Here is a 13,613-nt window from a genome sequence, read left to right on the forward strand (position 1 = left end):
AAAACACAAACCGAGGAAAAGATGAAAACTAAGAGGTCAAAGAAAGTTCATCCAAAAACCAGCTTCTCCAATGTAAAGATTTATTCTGTGACTGTAAACTGAATAGTTTTGGGTTTTAAAGACGTCGTCTTGGGCTCTGAGAACATGTGATTGGCAATTTTATAAATTATTTCTGAAATTGTATTTACCCATTTATTAATAAAAACATATCTGACTGATTATTGGACAGTAAAATTATTTATTGTAGCCCTAAATCTTCTAACCGTATGACATTGTTAAACCAAAAGCAGAAAACATCTGTATTTATATTGAACTGTGAACCAGATGTTGATGTGTAGATTTAACTGGAATAAGAGCTGATACAGGTTTCTGAAACCAGGATAAATCATCTATAATCAATAACCAGGATGCTCCTAAAACCTGATCATCATAAACAATGTGAAGGTGAACTCAACAGGATGAAAATGTGCACCCTCAGTAAGGATCCTACAGATGTACCAATGAATGTTTGTGTGTTTTCAGGGTTTATTACAGAAGCAGAGGGAGTTGGAGACGGATCTGAATCCTCTACTGAAGCGCCATGACAACGAGCTCCGATGACCTCTGACCTGTGTGTGCTGACAATGAAGAATGTTTCAACCAGCTGTCATGGAGAACATTCAACAGAAGACCAGCAGTGTCCTCTGAAACTGGACGAGTGCCGCAGCGTGAGTTTACGTACAGGGTTTACGTTTCACTTGAATAACCACTGCAGCAGATTCTTTACTTTGGAGGTTATATTTACTACAGTAACAGTAACTAACATTTGCTTTGTCTGATCAGACCTGAGTTTAAAATGTTTTTAAATTCTGACAACAGGAATGTGAGTTGCAGGTTCAACACGAGCACTTTTAACTTTGACTGATTGATTACAAACACCTCAGTGTTTCCTTTTTAAGTCTGCTCCATCAGCTCTACCTCACATCAACACCTTTACAACACGAATGAAACTAAAGTACCGCTCATGTTTTCTCCTGCTCACTAACTGAATTTATGTGGACGAGTAATATTTCCTGTGACGATTGTATTTTAAAATTCTGTTTTTGATGCACTTTCTAAAAGAATGACACAGTACCAAACAGGTATTGAGAGTTACCGTCACCTTTTATTCTTCTTCGGGGGGTCGGGGACAGAGGACAGTCCACTTATTTAAATCATGAATCAAAGTTGTTTTGTTTCAGCTTCCTGCTGGACGAGGAGCGTCTGTGTTATTGTAATGTATCTTTTTTTAAAGTTTGTATTGTGTCAGTGTATTTTTTTTATTTATTGTAAGTGTAATAAATAATTGAGAATAAATAAGTGCACTGAGACCCTTCACATTTCTTACAACTGCACTTTGTTTGGATTTATTTTATTTTGGAAACTTACAGGATGTAGGTTGAACACAATGATGCAAACACAACTTAACTGTTAAAGCCACAGTGTATTACTGTATTACTTCCAACAGAGCGTGAAGCACCTGGTTTAAGAAGCTATTACAAATATATACATTAACAAATGAAGTATATTAATTGATGAAACTGCTCTAGTTTCACAGGATCATGAGCATTAAATCCTACAAGCTCTCAGGTCCACAAACAAACCCAGTATTTATGAGTCTGAAAGGTCAAACGTTATCTGGGTTTATACTTTGTTCACATTATACAGGTAGAAATGTTAAAGCAGTCAGGTTGTAAAATTAAGATCTGATTTACAGTAGCTATACACCAGTGTTAGAATCCACTGTTAACATTCATCATGTCTGTTTCTTACAGACTGTAAGGTTTTGATTTACTGCTGATCTTTTATCTGTAACTCCACGTCACTAAAATGGTCTGTACATGAAATTATTCATTTGTTATGTCCTGACCCCTCATAAGAAGAGAATATAATAGTGTGATATACAGTTTTCAGACCCCTGACCCAGGCACTACGGATTAGCTTTTAGCTTTATCTTGGACAATATTGTGAATTTCTCCTGGTAAATAAACATTAAATAAATAAAAGTCAAGGAGCTCAGTCAGAAGTGATTAAATATTAAGTGTCTAATAGAATCCAATCAAGTGTTTTTTTATATTTTCTCACCATAAGCGGCTGAGATCCGGGCTCAGGGTGAATTCACTATGAAGAAGTCGACAATCCGACGTTTCACTTTTAGGCTCAACACATCCTCCCGAGCTGCTGAAAGGCTTTTATTGTGAAACAGACAGAGGAAGCATTGAGTTTACTCACTGATAACAAACAGCAACATTTTACAGCAAAGAGAAAATAGGAGATCTTTTTAAAAAGATTACATTATACTTTAAATTATCTTATGTTAGCATATTCTTGTACCAATTGGTTTAAGCAAAAAATGGCAAGAAAATCCCTATAAACGGTCAGTGTAAACTTTTAGTTTAAGACTGTTGGACAAAAGTAATATGAACACATCAACCTGGGTTTTGAGAAATTGTGACATTTTTCTAATATTTTATTAATGAAACAACTGATCATTAATTAAAAAACTCAAGTGTAATCAATATTAAAAATAATCATTTATTGCAGCCCTGTTTCACTTCATTACTGTATTGACTGACCTGGTTTTTTGAAGGCCTCATGTAGAAAATCTTTGCTTCTGGCTTCAGGTGTTGGCAGATACATACATAGTACTATGTAGTACCACTACTACCAGTTTGAGGTACTTTGAAGGTCTTCAGGCAACTTCCTGTGGAGCAAATACCTTCTTTTTCTGCCTCAGAACAACGATGACTGACTCTTCAGGACCTCAGTCAGTATGTTTCATATTCATTTTCAGGGTAGCTACATACTTTTTAAGACCTAAGTGTGTGTGTGAGACCAACTGTATATCTTATGTTATTATCTTGTTCCCACAAAATAGATATCTTGCTTTAACAGGGTAAAAATGTGTATTTTAGATTTACCACCAGTGGTATGTGAGCTCCCTCTAAACATCCCTCTAAACTTGAACGATAAAAATACTACAATCATTTGAATGAAATAAATTGTGCATTTCCTGTAATATTTAGTTTCAGTATCAGCCTGCTATGTAGTCACGCTTACAGTTTTGAGTTAAAATGTGAAGGCAAGATAGTAAAAGGAGGTAAAATGTTCAAAAGCACCGCAATTGAAGCTACAAACAGGAGTTATTGTGAGGGGAAGTGTGGACTAGGAGTTTCCCCTTTCCACCAAATTCTTGAACCAGTTCCTTTCAGTCAATAATAAATAATCCTTTGAGGAATAAACCTGCTGCCTGTGTGAACTGTCAGTAGCTGAATAGAGTCAGCCTACCCTACTGTATTTTAATGTCTGTTCATAATGGTGGAACTTGGGGAGTCTAACATTTTATATTGAGAAACACTGTTTTTAGATTATATTAACGATGAAATAAAGGTATGCTTTAATGTAGACTCTAAAACAACGTTCATACATTTAGAATAATTTCAGATTATAGTCCCGTGTCACGAGGACTTGAAGCTGCCCGCACAATGATTTGACGTTTCCGTCACGCAGCAGCTCGATCTCAAGGTAAAAGAAAATCTCGGGGAAAACTCGCTGGTTTACGCAAGCAAGTTTTAATACAAAACACCTCTGATGTAAAAAAAACATAAAAAATGACTTTTTAAGTTAAAACCAGTCAGTTACAGAGTCACTTCCTACTGTACATACAACAGCAAACTAAACACAAACAGCTCCCAGGGGAACAAATTAAACTTTCAGTACAAAAAAAAACAAGACATAAAGTGTCCACTGGAAGACGTGTAAGGCAGTCCGTCCATCTTCTTCCTTTAGAGGGTTTTTTTTTATTTTTTTTATTAAAGTTCTTCCATTGTCTCAGTTTCCACTTCAAGAAACCAGGTTGCGTCTCGGAGTCTCCCACGAGGCAAAGAGAACAAATGAGCAGCTTATGTTTCTTCACTGTAGAAAACATCGTCAAAGGTACCTTTTAAGAGATGAATTTGCTGGAATAAACTTTCAGGGTTTCTTCGAGAAACATTCAGAGTCCGCCCCCCTCCTGCACCCAAATACACAACTATCTATCGTTCCACAGTGTGAAAAACACAGCCAGTCCAAAAAAAGTGTCCAAACAAACAGGGCGGGGTGCATTCAAGAAAGAAAATCCCACCAGAGGAACATTTCAGTCAATGCTCTGAATCAGAGCGGTGTACAGAGACAAAACAGATTAATCATACTCACTTGAACCAATTAAACGGGAGACCGCTGATCCAGACAGAACATGGTCTCTATGAGGCAGAGTTGAGAATGTATTTATGTACATGTCTGATCTCGTTCAGTGAGATTTTATAAAAGATCTGAAAACATGGCAGAGAAACAGTAGAGGCATTTCCTCTTTTTTTTTTTTGGCCTTCTACATGTGACTTCTTTAAGTACTAACGGGTGAACAGGTAGTGGTTACAGTAGATAACAAACAGTAGGTTTCCACTAACCGTCCAAACTCTACAGCAGCTGATTCTTTGCTGTGTGAGGGTTTATTTTTACTGGCATCAAACCGAAGAGGGGTGTTCATTTAGGGGGCATTCAGAGGTGTTATCTACATTTTATTAGAGAGTCAGAGGGCTGTCTGATGAAGAGCATGAGACATTTCAGTCACTCACAGGTTCATAACATTGGCTACAGGAAGAATACTGAACAATATATATTCACTGGATGGGAGATAATCTTTGTGGCTTTAAAAGGTAACAAAACAACACGATTTACTACAACTAAGAAACGTCCCTTCTATCAAAGTCAGTGCAAATTAGGACTTTCACCTTTTCAAAGAAAGAAAGAAAGAAAAACATTCATTCTGAGCTATCTGAACGCAACCCACACAGTAGATCTCAGTTTTCTCTGTTTGGGTTCATTCTGGATGGATTTGCTGCCTCACTGATAAACTAACAAACTGTAAGAGGTCAACAAACAGCCTCACCAAGAAATCTTTGTTTTTGTAAAAATGTGTCATTGTTTATGATAGTAAAAGAGTTCAACATTCCTTCTGTAACCGATCTCACAAACCCGACTGACCAGACTCTTGGAGATCCAGAACTGTGACATGTGACAGTCCTGGATCAGGGTTGGACATCACACATAAATAGAGACCTATGGGAGCCTGCATGCACAGTTTCAGCCTCTTCCTTTGACTACAATGAGGTTCTGCACAGTCTGGGTGTTTAGTTTTTGGTTTTCTTCCCCCTCCTAAACCTGCTGCCGGTGTGTAGAGGTCAGAGAGGAGTGTTACCTGGGTTAATCAGCTGGTGTAGTTTAAACTGGATGGCTCTACATCCCGTTAAAGCCCCCTCCTCTCTGCCCCCCTCTGTACCTGTTGCTGCCCTGACCTGCAGGGTTGTGGTACCCCCCCAGCAGTCTAGAACCAGCATAGTCCCTGCCACCCTGTTGGAAGCCCCAGACCAGGCCAGCGGGGCCCAAACCCCCTGGCCAGACAGGCGTGGGCCCCAGGAGGCCACCTCCCATTGCAGTCAGGGGCGCCAGGAAGGGGCCGTGGGAGAAAGGCTGGTTGGGGAGTTGATGCAGGTGGGGGGGCTGCATGTGGGGGGGAGGCAGGAGGCTTTGGACCCGCTGCTGGCTGTGAGGCGGTTGCTGTCGCTGGGACAGACTCTGCTGGAGCTGCTGGATCTGTTGTAAACGGGGAACAGGGTCGTCCTCCTGGTCTGTTACCTTGCTGGTACTGGCAGGTCCCACGCTGCTGTTGTTGCCAGGTGGTGCTCCCTCTCCGCTTATTGGCTGCTCCTGGCCCGACTGCGTGTCTCTACAGGAGGGAAACAGGAAGAGGTTCAGCTGTAACATACAGGCGAACTGCAGGAGTTGATGAACGGCAGTGTATTCGCTCAGTTGCAGGTTTTAATGAGATCACGTTATAACTCTTAAAAACACTGATTTTTAAGGGAACACCGATTTATTTTGTCTTTAATGTAGACTGCAATGATGGTGAAGACAACTCCCATGATCCCCAGTATCATGACAGCATACAAATTCATCTTTTGTTATTGTTTTGATATGTAATTACATATTGTATGTTTACGGTTTAAGACAAACCAGTTGAGGGACTGAGATGTTATTTATCAGCCTATAAATTATAATTCAGGATGACAATGACAGCGACCTTGTTCACCAGTTTAAATGTTACAACTGAAGTGTAATCCGTTATCGTTTACTCACCTTGATCTGTCGCCCTCTACAGGACAAGCTGTGGTACTGGCAGATGCTGCACTATGTTTAGCTGCTTTGGGAAACACAGATTCTGCTTGTTGATCTTTTTCTCTCCCGTCATTGGTCGAGTCTGTCAGGATATTTGTTCCCGTCCCTGCAGCTGTGTTCTGATTGGACAAAGATTTCGACTTGTCGCCATTACTGGGATTTCTCTGATTTCCAGACTCTACTCCTCCTCCTCCTCCTCCTTGACTTCCTCCACTCCTCTGTCCCTCTGCTCTGCCCGCCTTCACCTCCTCCTCGCCCAGCCCCAGCTGCAGGTCTGAGTGGATCAACTCCAGAGTGGCTGCCACGGCTTTCTTACCAGGAGTGACCGACTCAGAAGCGCCTCCTTGACTTAAAACAGGACTGGTGTGTCGGCTTCCTGTATGAACAGGATTGGGAAGGAATCTTTTTAGGGGGTTGATGCTCAACTCTGCCTGGGAGTCGAACCGCTGCTGCTGCTGCAGCTGCGCCTGGCGTTCAGCCCGTAACTGTGAGATGGCCAGTCGAAGAACCTCAAAGTCTGTGCCTGAATGGTGCGGCACCCCTTCCTTACAGGAGGCGTCGGGGACAAGCTGGTCAGAGAGATGTGAGAGGAGGGGGAGGCCGGAGCCGGACTGCTGGAGGAGATGTTGGGGTTGATCATGGGGTGAGAGGGAGCGGATGTGTTCTGGGAAGATAGAGGGCGAGCGTTCAGAGCCCGACACAGAGTCACTGCGACTCAGCTGCCTGCCCAGACCTGAGGACAGAGGAGAGCAAGGAGTAAAACACAAGGAGACGACAGTAAGTGGGGAGACATCAGAGAACGCAGCAGGAGGATCTAGACTGGAGCTTTTTTTGGGTCCCAATTTAACGATTTGTTTTGTAACGCTAGCTACTTATGCAAAGACATTTATTTGCCACTTTCAAATGACTACTTGATGAATACTTAAAAGGGGAAAAAAACTACAGATTTTACACATTTAAGTCTGTTTACAGGTCTTCTGGAGAGCTACTGCATAGGTTTGTCACAAGAACTGAGACTTCAGTACACACTCGTTTTTTACAGCACCAGAAGTACTCAGGATCTCCCCGACCTGACAGGACACCTCCTGTTCAGTCTATCGACAATCGCTCCTGCTTTGCAGCGAAACAGAGACAGACGCTCTCTGGTGCAGATACGGAGGATTCTTCACAAGCACAGACGAGGTAAAGCAGGAGTGAACAGCAGTAAACACATCAGCTGGTGCAGATCATTCATTCATCATCATACACTCATTTGGCAACTTCTTTTTGTGGGTAATTTAGGCACAAGGTTTTTGCAAAGGAAGAAGATGAGGATATCTCTGCCAGACTCACTATGTACAGTTTCGCTGCAGAACCAGTGATATAGAAGTGAAATGCTGAAGCGATGGAGTCTGGAGTCTTCAAGAATTATACGTTGACGCTGATGATCATTTAAACTCAGTGTGTCGGGATGGTTGTGCTTTAACATCACACTGATATAATCAAGCAATGTCTTTTTTTTTTTATTCTACAATTTAAATAAAATATGTCAAATTGCCACAGCTGACCTTTAGGAGACAGCATGTCATCTACGATCGGCTGCTTGTCCTTGATGTCATGGTAACCGACCACTCTGGTGAAGTCCTGTAGAATTTTGTCAACACTGGCCACGATGATGCCGCCGCTGGAGTAGGCGGGAAACTTCTCAAAAGGACTCTCTGATAGAAAAACAAAGAGAAGTAACACCATCGCTACACTTTACACCACCCAATCAGGTAATCACTGGTATTGATTAACACTGGTCCGGACACATACGTACCGGTTAAGAGGACAGTGTGTCGATACTGTGTGTATCGGGCCTGGAGCTCCATGAGACAGTTCAGGTCAGGTGACTGATGGTTCATCATATCGCAGTGATGATACGGGAGGAACTCGACGATCTGCCGCTTCTGATAGGCTGACAGTAGGTCCAGGAGGTTGGCTGCATCTCTCCTGAACCTGACAACAACAGGAACATACACACACCTTAGAAGACCTACTTCCCTGTCTGTACTTTTAAATAGTTCAGAGCCCAAATGATCTGCAATCCAACTGCAGGGTGTAGTAGAGAGAACGTAAACTGTCTTTATCATTCCTGGGAGAGCCTGTGTGGGGCTTTAATAAAGTCCAATTCAATGCAGTATAAGAGTGCAGCTGTAGATTCGGTTATAAGTCATTAAACATATTCCATTATTAGTGTAGACACAGAATCAGATCAGTACCTGGCTTGTTCTTTTAATTTCTTGTGGGTTTTGCAGTGAATCTTCCACCTCCAGACGCTCTCTGGAGAACTGTGCTGTTCCAGGAGCATCAACAGTGCAGCCAGTCGATCTGCAGAACAACATCTCATTAATAACACATCAGTTCAAATACAAACAACAAGTCCACCGTAAGTAACATGTCTCATAATTTACAAAAGGCCTGACGAAACAAAATATTTCCACCACAATAATACATTATTTGTGTATTTCCTGAAAATAAGATTCTCAGTTTTATGTTTTAAGTGGGACTAAGAAGTGTAAGAAGAAAGTAAGTAAGTGAACTAGAAACAGATTGTTTGATTCTGCTGTTGGATTCAAACCCTGACCTACCGTGAGTGATGTAGTCTGGGTTGAGGACTAACTCGTCAGAAACGATGCAGCCTCCAGAAACAAAGATCTCGTTGTAGCTGTTGTGCCTGATGTCATCCAGTGTATCGATTCCCACAAACACCACAGTGGGGTGTCGCTTCAGAGACACCAGACCTGGAACCTGATGTGTTCAAACACAAAACACATGAACACATGAACACACTTCCTGTCTGTCCCCTTTCAGTTTGGCTATTAAACGCTCAGTAAATTAGTCTACTGTGCATCTGTCCGCATGAAAAACAAGACGACAACTTAACCAAAGTTACGATAGCGGTAACTAAACCAATCATAGTGGAGTCCTTCCAGAACCAGTACACAAAGTAGATGTGTCTCAGCACTGAACAGACTGAGATCTCATATGAACAAACTTATGTATTCTTGTGTCCCAACTGTTACAGGTTTGAATTCTCTCTATTGATCGTCCCAAAACACAAATAAAAGCCTCACTACCAAAATCAGCAAGAGATTTCTTTGAGAAGAAGAGAAAAAAATAGGGGCAAAAGCAAAACTAAATGGAAGCCACAATAAATGTTTTTAGTCAGTATTTCATCGTGGTTATGTAATAAATACAAAAACACAGATAAAACTATCACCAACACAAGAACAATAAGCTCACTAAGAAGATTTCATAACATTTCATAACTGCTTAATGCTAAAATGGTCTACAGTTACCAGGAAACACATCACAAATGTCAACATATGTGCTCTGAGGGGATTTTGCATTGCTCACAACAGCACAGAGGAACTGAAACTTGCATACAACAGCTGTATCAGCTAGGGGGCGACAACTCATTCCACTTTCTCTGCCACTGTCGCTGCAGACAAAGACCTGATCTGAGTGCCTAGAGGCTCCTGCACCTTTACAGACGAGAGGGTTTAGGGTGATCCCAGAGGGCCTCAAGTCAATTAGTCAGTACACCCATCTGGCAGTGCCTCGTCACTGCGGTGAGGAACCAAACTAACCACACTGGTTTGTTTATTGGTTAGGGGCAGCTACCTTTGAGTGACTGCTAGACACTAAACACCTGGCAAGCTAACACGGTCCTAGAGGGAAAACAAACTGCAGCCCACCTGTCAAATCAAGGCTGACAAACACCAAGCAACAGAACATTTACTGAACGCCCTGGGGAACTGCAAGTGAGGAACAAAACTGAAGTATAGATTGACAAAGTGAAAACCAACAGAGAGCACTAAGTTAACAATACGAAAAGATCAAAGACTCATCGTGTGATATTCATTCCTGGGACGTGCATGTAACCTTCAGAACAATCGGGACTTTGTTCATATGAGACCTGGATCATCCACATTGTTAGCTGTCACCAGCAGGGAGGACACACAGAAACAGAATCAGTTGTTACCTTGTGTATGTGCTCAGCGATGTCTTTGTTTTTAATGATGACCATCAGTCTGTTGACTGTTGTTGAGTTTTCTTGGTTTAAAAAGGCCGTGGGATTCTGCTCCACGTTACCCTGCTTCAACAGGTGTTCCTACAACAGAAGAACACGCACACATACACTGAATTTACACAAATATACAACCAGTCTACATCAGTAATACCTCGTTTCTTTATAAATCTCTGCCATTACTTTCCAGTCTGTGGGACCAGATCACTGGTGTCTGTGTTTATTTATTTATTTATTAATGTTTGTTTATTTGGGATGAAATTACCTTCCTAACTATTTTCCTCTAAATTAATATTCACTTATGAAGGACTGATTAACGGTAGACTGTAGATGAAATAAAGATCATGTATATGTACCAATATAATATATTTAATAAATAGACCTTTTTCACAGCAGCCATTTTCACATTGGGTAAACACAGGTGTTACATATGATTTTAATTAAGGTCCCAGTCTATTTAGTGTACAGGGCCTTTCTAGTGGGCTAATATGCAGAATAGCAGCATCCTGACTCTGTTTGACCTGAATGGAACAAAACCTTAATAAGTACAATACAACACCTGTGTTTCATGTCAAAAATGGCTGCTGTGAAAAAGGTCTATTATTCATTTACTCTGAACTATTCTGCCTGATAAGTTACCTTGATGTCCTCATACACCCGGTCCTCTGGCTCGGTGCTGTGGAGGTAGAACTGCAGGGAGTTTCTCTTGACGTCTTTGATGATCTCCACCAGGCTGTTGAACACCTCTGGCTGCAGCTGGCTGATCAGGGAGCTCAGGGCTGTGGCTGGGGGAGCGGGGCCTCGGCTGGGCCCGGAGACCGGCTCGGAGGGGTGCGATGACTCTGTCGAGGGCTTCGATACACTGCTGAACCCTGGCAAAGCCCCCTCACAACTTGTAGCTCCAAGACTACTCCCACTCTCTACACCAGCGGTACACTGCACAGTCCTGGTGACGCTGCTTTCTTGCGTTTGTCTCATGTTATGAGCGACTGTTCTGTTAGTCTCTAAAGTGCGACTTTGCTGTGGCGTCCAGTGGGACTGCGGGGACATGTTAGGAGAAGGATGGAGGACGGCAGTGTTGGTAGGCTTGTAGACAGAACCAGACGCAGAGGTAGTAACTGGTAAAGTGACGTGAAAAGTTGTGGTATTCCTGCTGTTTGTAGTATCAGGTGTGGGGATTGTATGTGGCTGCCACGCTTCACCTCCTCTGGAGAGTGCAGGAGTTTGACTGACTGAAGCACCGCCGTCAGCAGCTGTCAGTTCATCATCGTCATCCTCTCCGCCTGTTTTGGCTTTAGCTGCTCTGATGCTGGACACAAAAGCACTGACTTTGCAAGCCAATGCCGCATCGGTGTGAGTCCGGCTGGTGGCAGCCTTCTGTCTCGGACAGCTCTCACCAAACTTTTTCAGCATGCTGTTAATGCTGTCCTGTAGGGAGCTAACATAGTCCTGGACAGGGGGGCTGGGGTTGTAGAAAGACACATAATGTGAAAACTGAGATATGGGAGTGTGTGGGAGTGTGTGCTGAAGTGCTGTAGCGTCTGTGTTTGAAGTGGAGTGTGGGGACTGTGGGAAGTTGTAATTAATGCTCTCCTCCTGCAGGACGAGCTGCATCTCAGAGGAGAAGTTGCCCAGATGTTTGTCCACGATGCTGTCAATACATCGGACGGGACGAGGAGGAGGTGAGGAGATGGATGGAGAAAACAAAGAGCCAACTACCAGTTCCTTCGCTTCTCCCTTTTGCTCCTTCTCACTACCTGCCACCTGAATTATTTTCACCACCTTATCGTCCTCCAGCTCACCCTCATTGTTTCCTCTCTTTTGCATTCTCTCAACTGGCTCAGTTTCTTTTTCCTTCACTAAAGGTTCTGCCTGCACCTCCTTCACCTCTCCACCTTCCTTCTCTCGCTCAGTGGGTGCTGGGAGTGAGAAGTTTGTCCTCCTCTCTGGAGCTGGAGTGATATATGGCTGGATGGAGATGGATGGCTCTTCATTCTTCTTTCTTTTGCCCTGAGGTTTCTCTTCTTTGTCCTTGCACACTCCTGCAGGAGGCAGACTATGTTAGACTATAAACACAATAGATACATACTGCTGTGATAGTATCTACAGTGAAATCTGAATAATAAGTAGTCCTTCTGACTTCTCTCAAACAGGCTTTAGCAGATACAGTTCAAATTGGAGCAATTTTCATTTTAAATACAGTGAAATATCCATGACATGGCAGTGAGAACTGTGGTATTAAAAGCACAGTGAGGTTACCTGTGGGGGCTAAACGTTCCTCGTTAGCACCACTGTGGTCCTTGTTAAACAGGCTGAGCTCATTTGGCGCTGGGGACCGGCACCGGAAGGGGGAGGGGGGGTGGCTGAACTCATGGGACGTGCATCGGGAAGGAGATGGGGGAGGACTGGGCTGTGGAGATGGGCACTGGGAGGGAGAAGGGGGAGGGCTAGGCTCCGGGGACGGGCACTGAGACAGGGAATGGGGAGGACTGGGCTCTGGAGACGGGCATTGGGAGGGCGAAGGGGGAGGGCTGGGGTCGGTGGGGTGGTGATTATGGGCAATTGGGAGGGGGAGGGAGAGGGCTGGGACCATTGGGGTACGGGCATATCGAAGGGGGAGGGACGAGAGGGACTGTGTGCTCAGGGGAACGGGGATGGGCTCTATCACTTTTGAAGGTTTTGGTTGTTTGTGGTGATGATCCGTTGCCCGTGTGTAATTTGTGCTGGAAGCGGGGGTTACCTGAGGGATGTTTCTGTCTCTCTGGGTGTACCGCGTTCTTGAACCACAGACCCTGCAACACACCAGTTTCAGAGTTCACTTTCACTTTTCTTGTCTGGTCCACTTCTGTGACTCTTGCAGCCTGGTCAGAGCTGCCTACTACAAATACCTTAGCATAGCAAGCCACTGATAGTAGTAAATAACTTATGCAAACTAATTTATTTTGTTTACCAAAAAATTATATTAGAACCTTTTATTTCCTATAGTATATTAGCAGTTGTTCTAGTTTGTGAATCTGATGTCAGTCTGGCCTTAATCCTGAGTGCTGTGGCCAGAGTATGAACCTGGAAAATGTAATTAGTTTATTTTATACAAGAATATAACAGTCCGCCACTCAATCATATGCGTATAAGTTATAGTATAGTAATATCACCGCCCCCTCCGAAACTCCACTCTCATAGGTATTAGTTATCTAGTATTCCTTGTTTATTTATATTATTAGTATATTAATATTATGATTAAAAGTATCATGTAATTCATAATAGTATCTACGGGTATCAATTATAGTCGTATAGATAAACGTATTCATTATCATTATTAGTCATCATGTAT

General features: G+C 42.9%; 2 protein-coding genes across 2 annotated transcripts in view; one reads left to right on the forward strand and one right to left on the reverse strand.

The window, feature by feature from the left end:
* Nucleotides 1-1,368, forward strand: part of ccdc66 (coiled-coil domain containing 66) — a 14,612-nt gene extending 13,244 nt beyond the window's left edge. The window contains 2 exon segments of the mRNA XM_035661790.1: nucleotides 409-438; nucleotides 479-1,368. Of these exon segments, the coding sequence (XP_035517683.1) occupies nucleotides 409-438; nucleotides 479-600 (152 nt within the window). The 3' untranslated portion in view covers nucleotides 601-1,368.
* Nucleotides 1,369-3,571: 2,203 nt separating this feature from the next.
* Nucleotides 3,572-13,613, reverse strand: part of tasora (transcription activation suppressor a) — a 21,497-nt gene continuing 11,455 nt past the window's right edge. The window contains exons 20-28 of the mRNA XM_035661792.1: nucleotides 12,542-12,865; nucleotides 10,922-12,324; nucleotides 10,238-10,366; nucleotides 8,841-9,000; nucleotides 8,472-8,580; nucleotides 8,030-8,208; nucleotides 7,779-7,928; nucleotides 6,193-6,964; nucleotides 3,572-5,782 (exon numbers count right to left, since the gene is read on the reverse strand). Of these exons, the coding sequence (XP_035517685.1) occupies nucleotides 5,293-5,782; nucleotides 6,193-6,964; nucleotides 7,779-7,928; nucleotides 8,030-8,208; nucleotides 8,472-8,580; nucleotides 8,841-9,000; nucleotides 10,238-10,366; nucleotides 10,922-12,324; nucleotides 12,542-12,865 (3,716 nt within the window). The 3' untranslated portion in view covers nucleotides 3,572-5,292. The remainder of the gene's footprint in view (nucleotides 5,783-6,192; nucleotides 6,965-7,778; nucleotides 7,929-8,029; nucleotides 8,209-8,471; nucleotides 8,581-8,840; nucleotides 9,001-10,237; nucleotides 10,367-10,921; nucleotides 12,325-12,541; nucleotides 12,866-13,613) is intronic.

The sequence above is a fragment of the Morone saxatilis genome, unplaced genomic scaffold (genome assembly GCF_004916995.1).
Source record: "Morone saxatilis isolate NCDOM2014 unplaced genomic scaffold, NCSU_SB_2.0 Contig18, whole genome shotgun sequence".
NCBI classification, from domain to species: Eukaryota; Metazoa; Chordata; class Actinopteri; family Moronidae; genus Morone; species Morone saxatilis.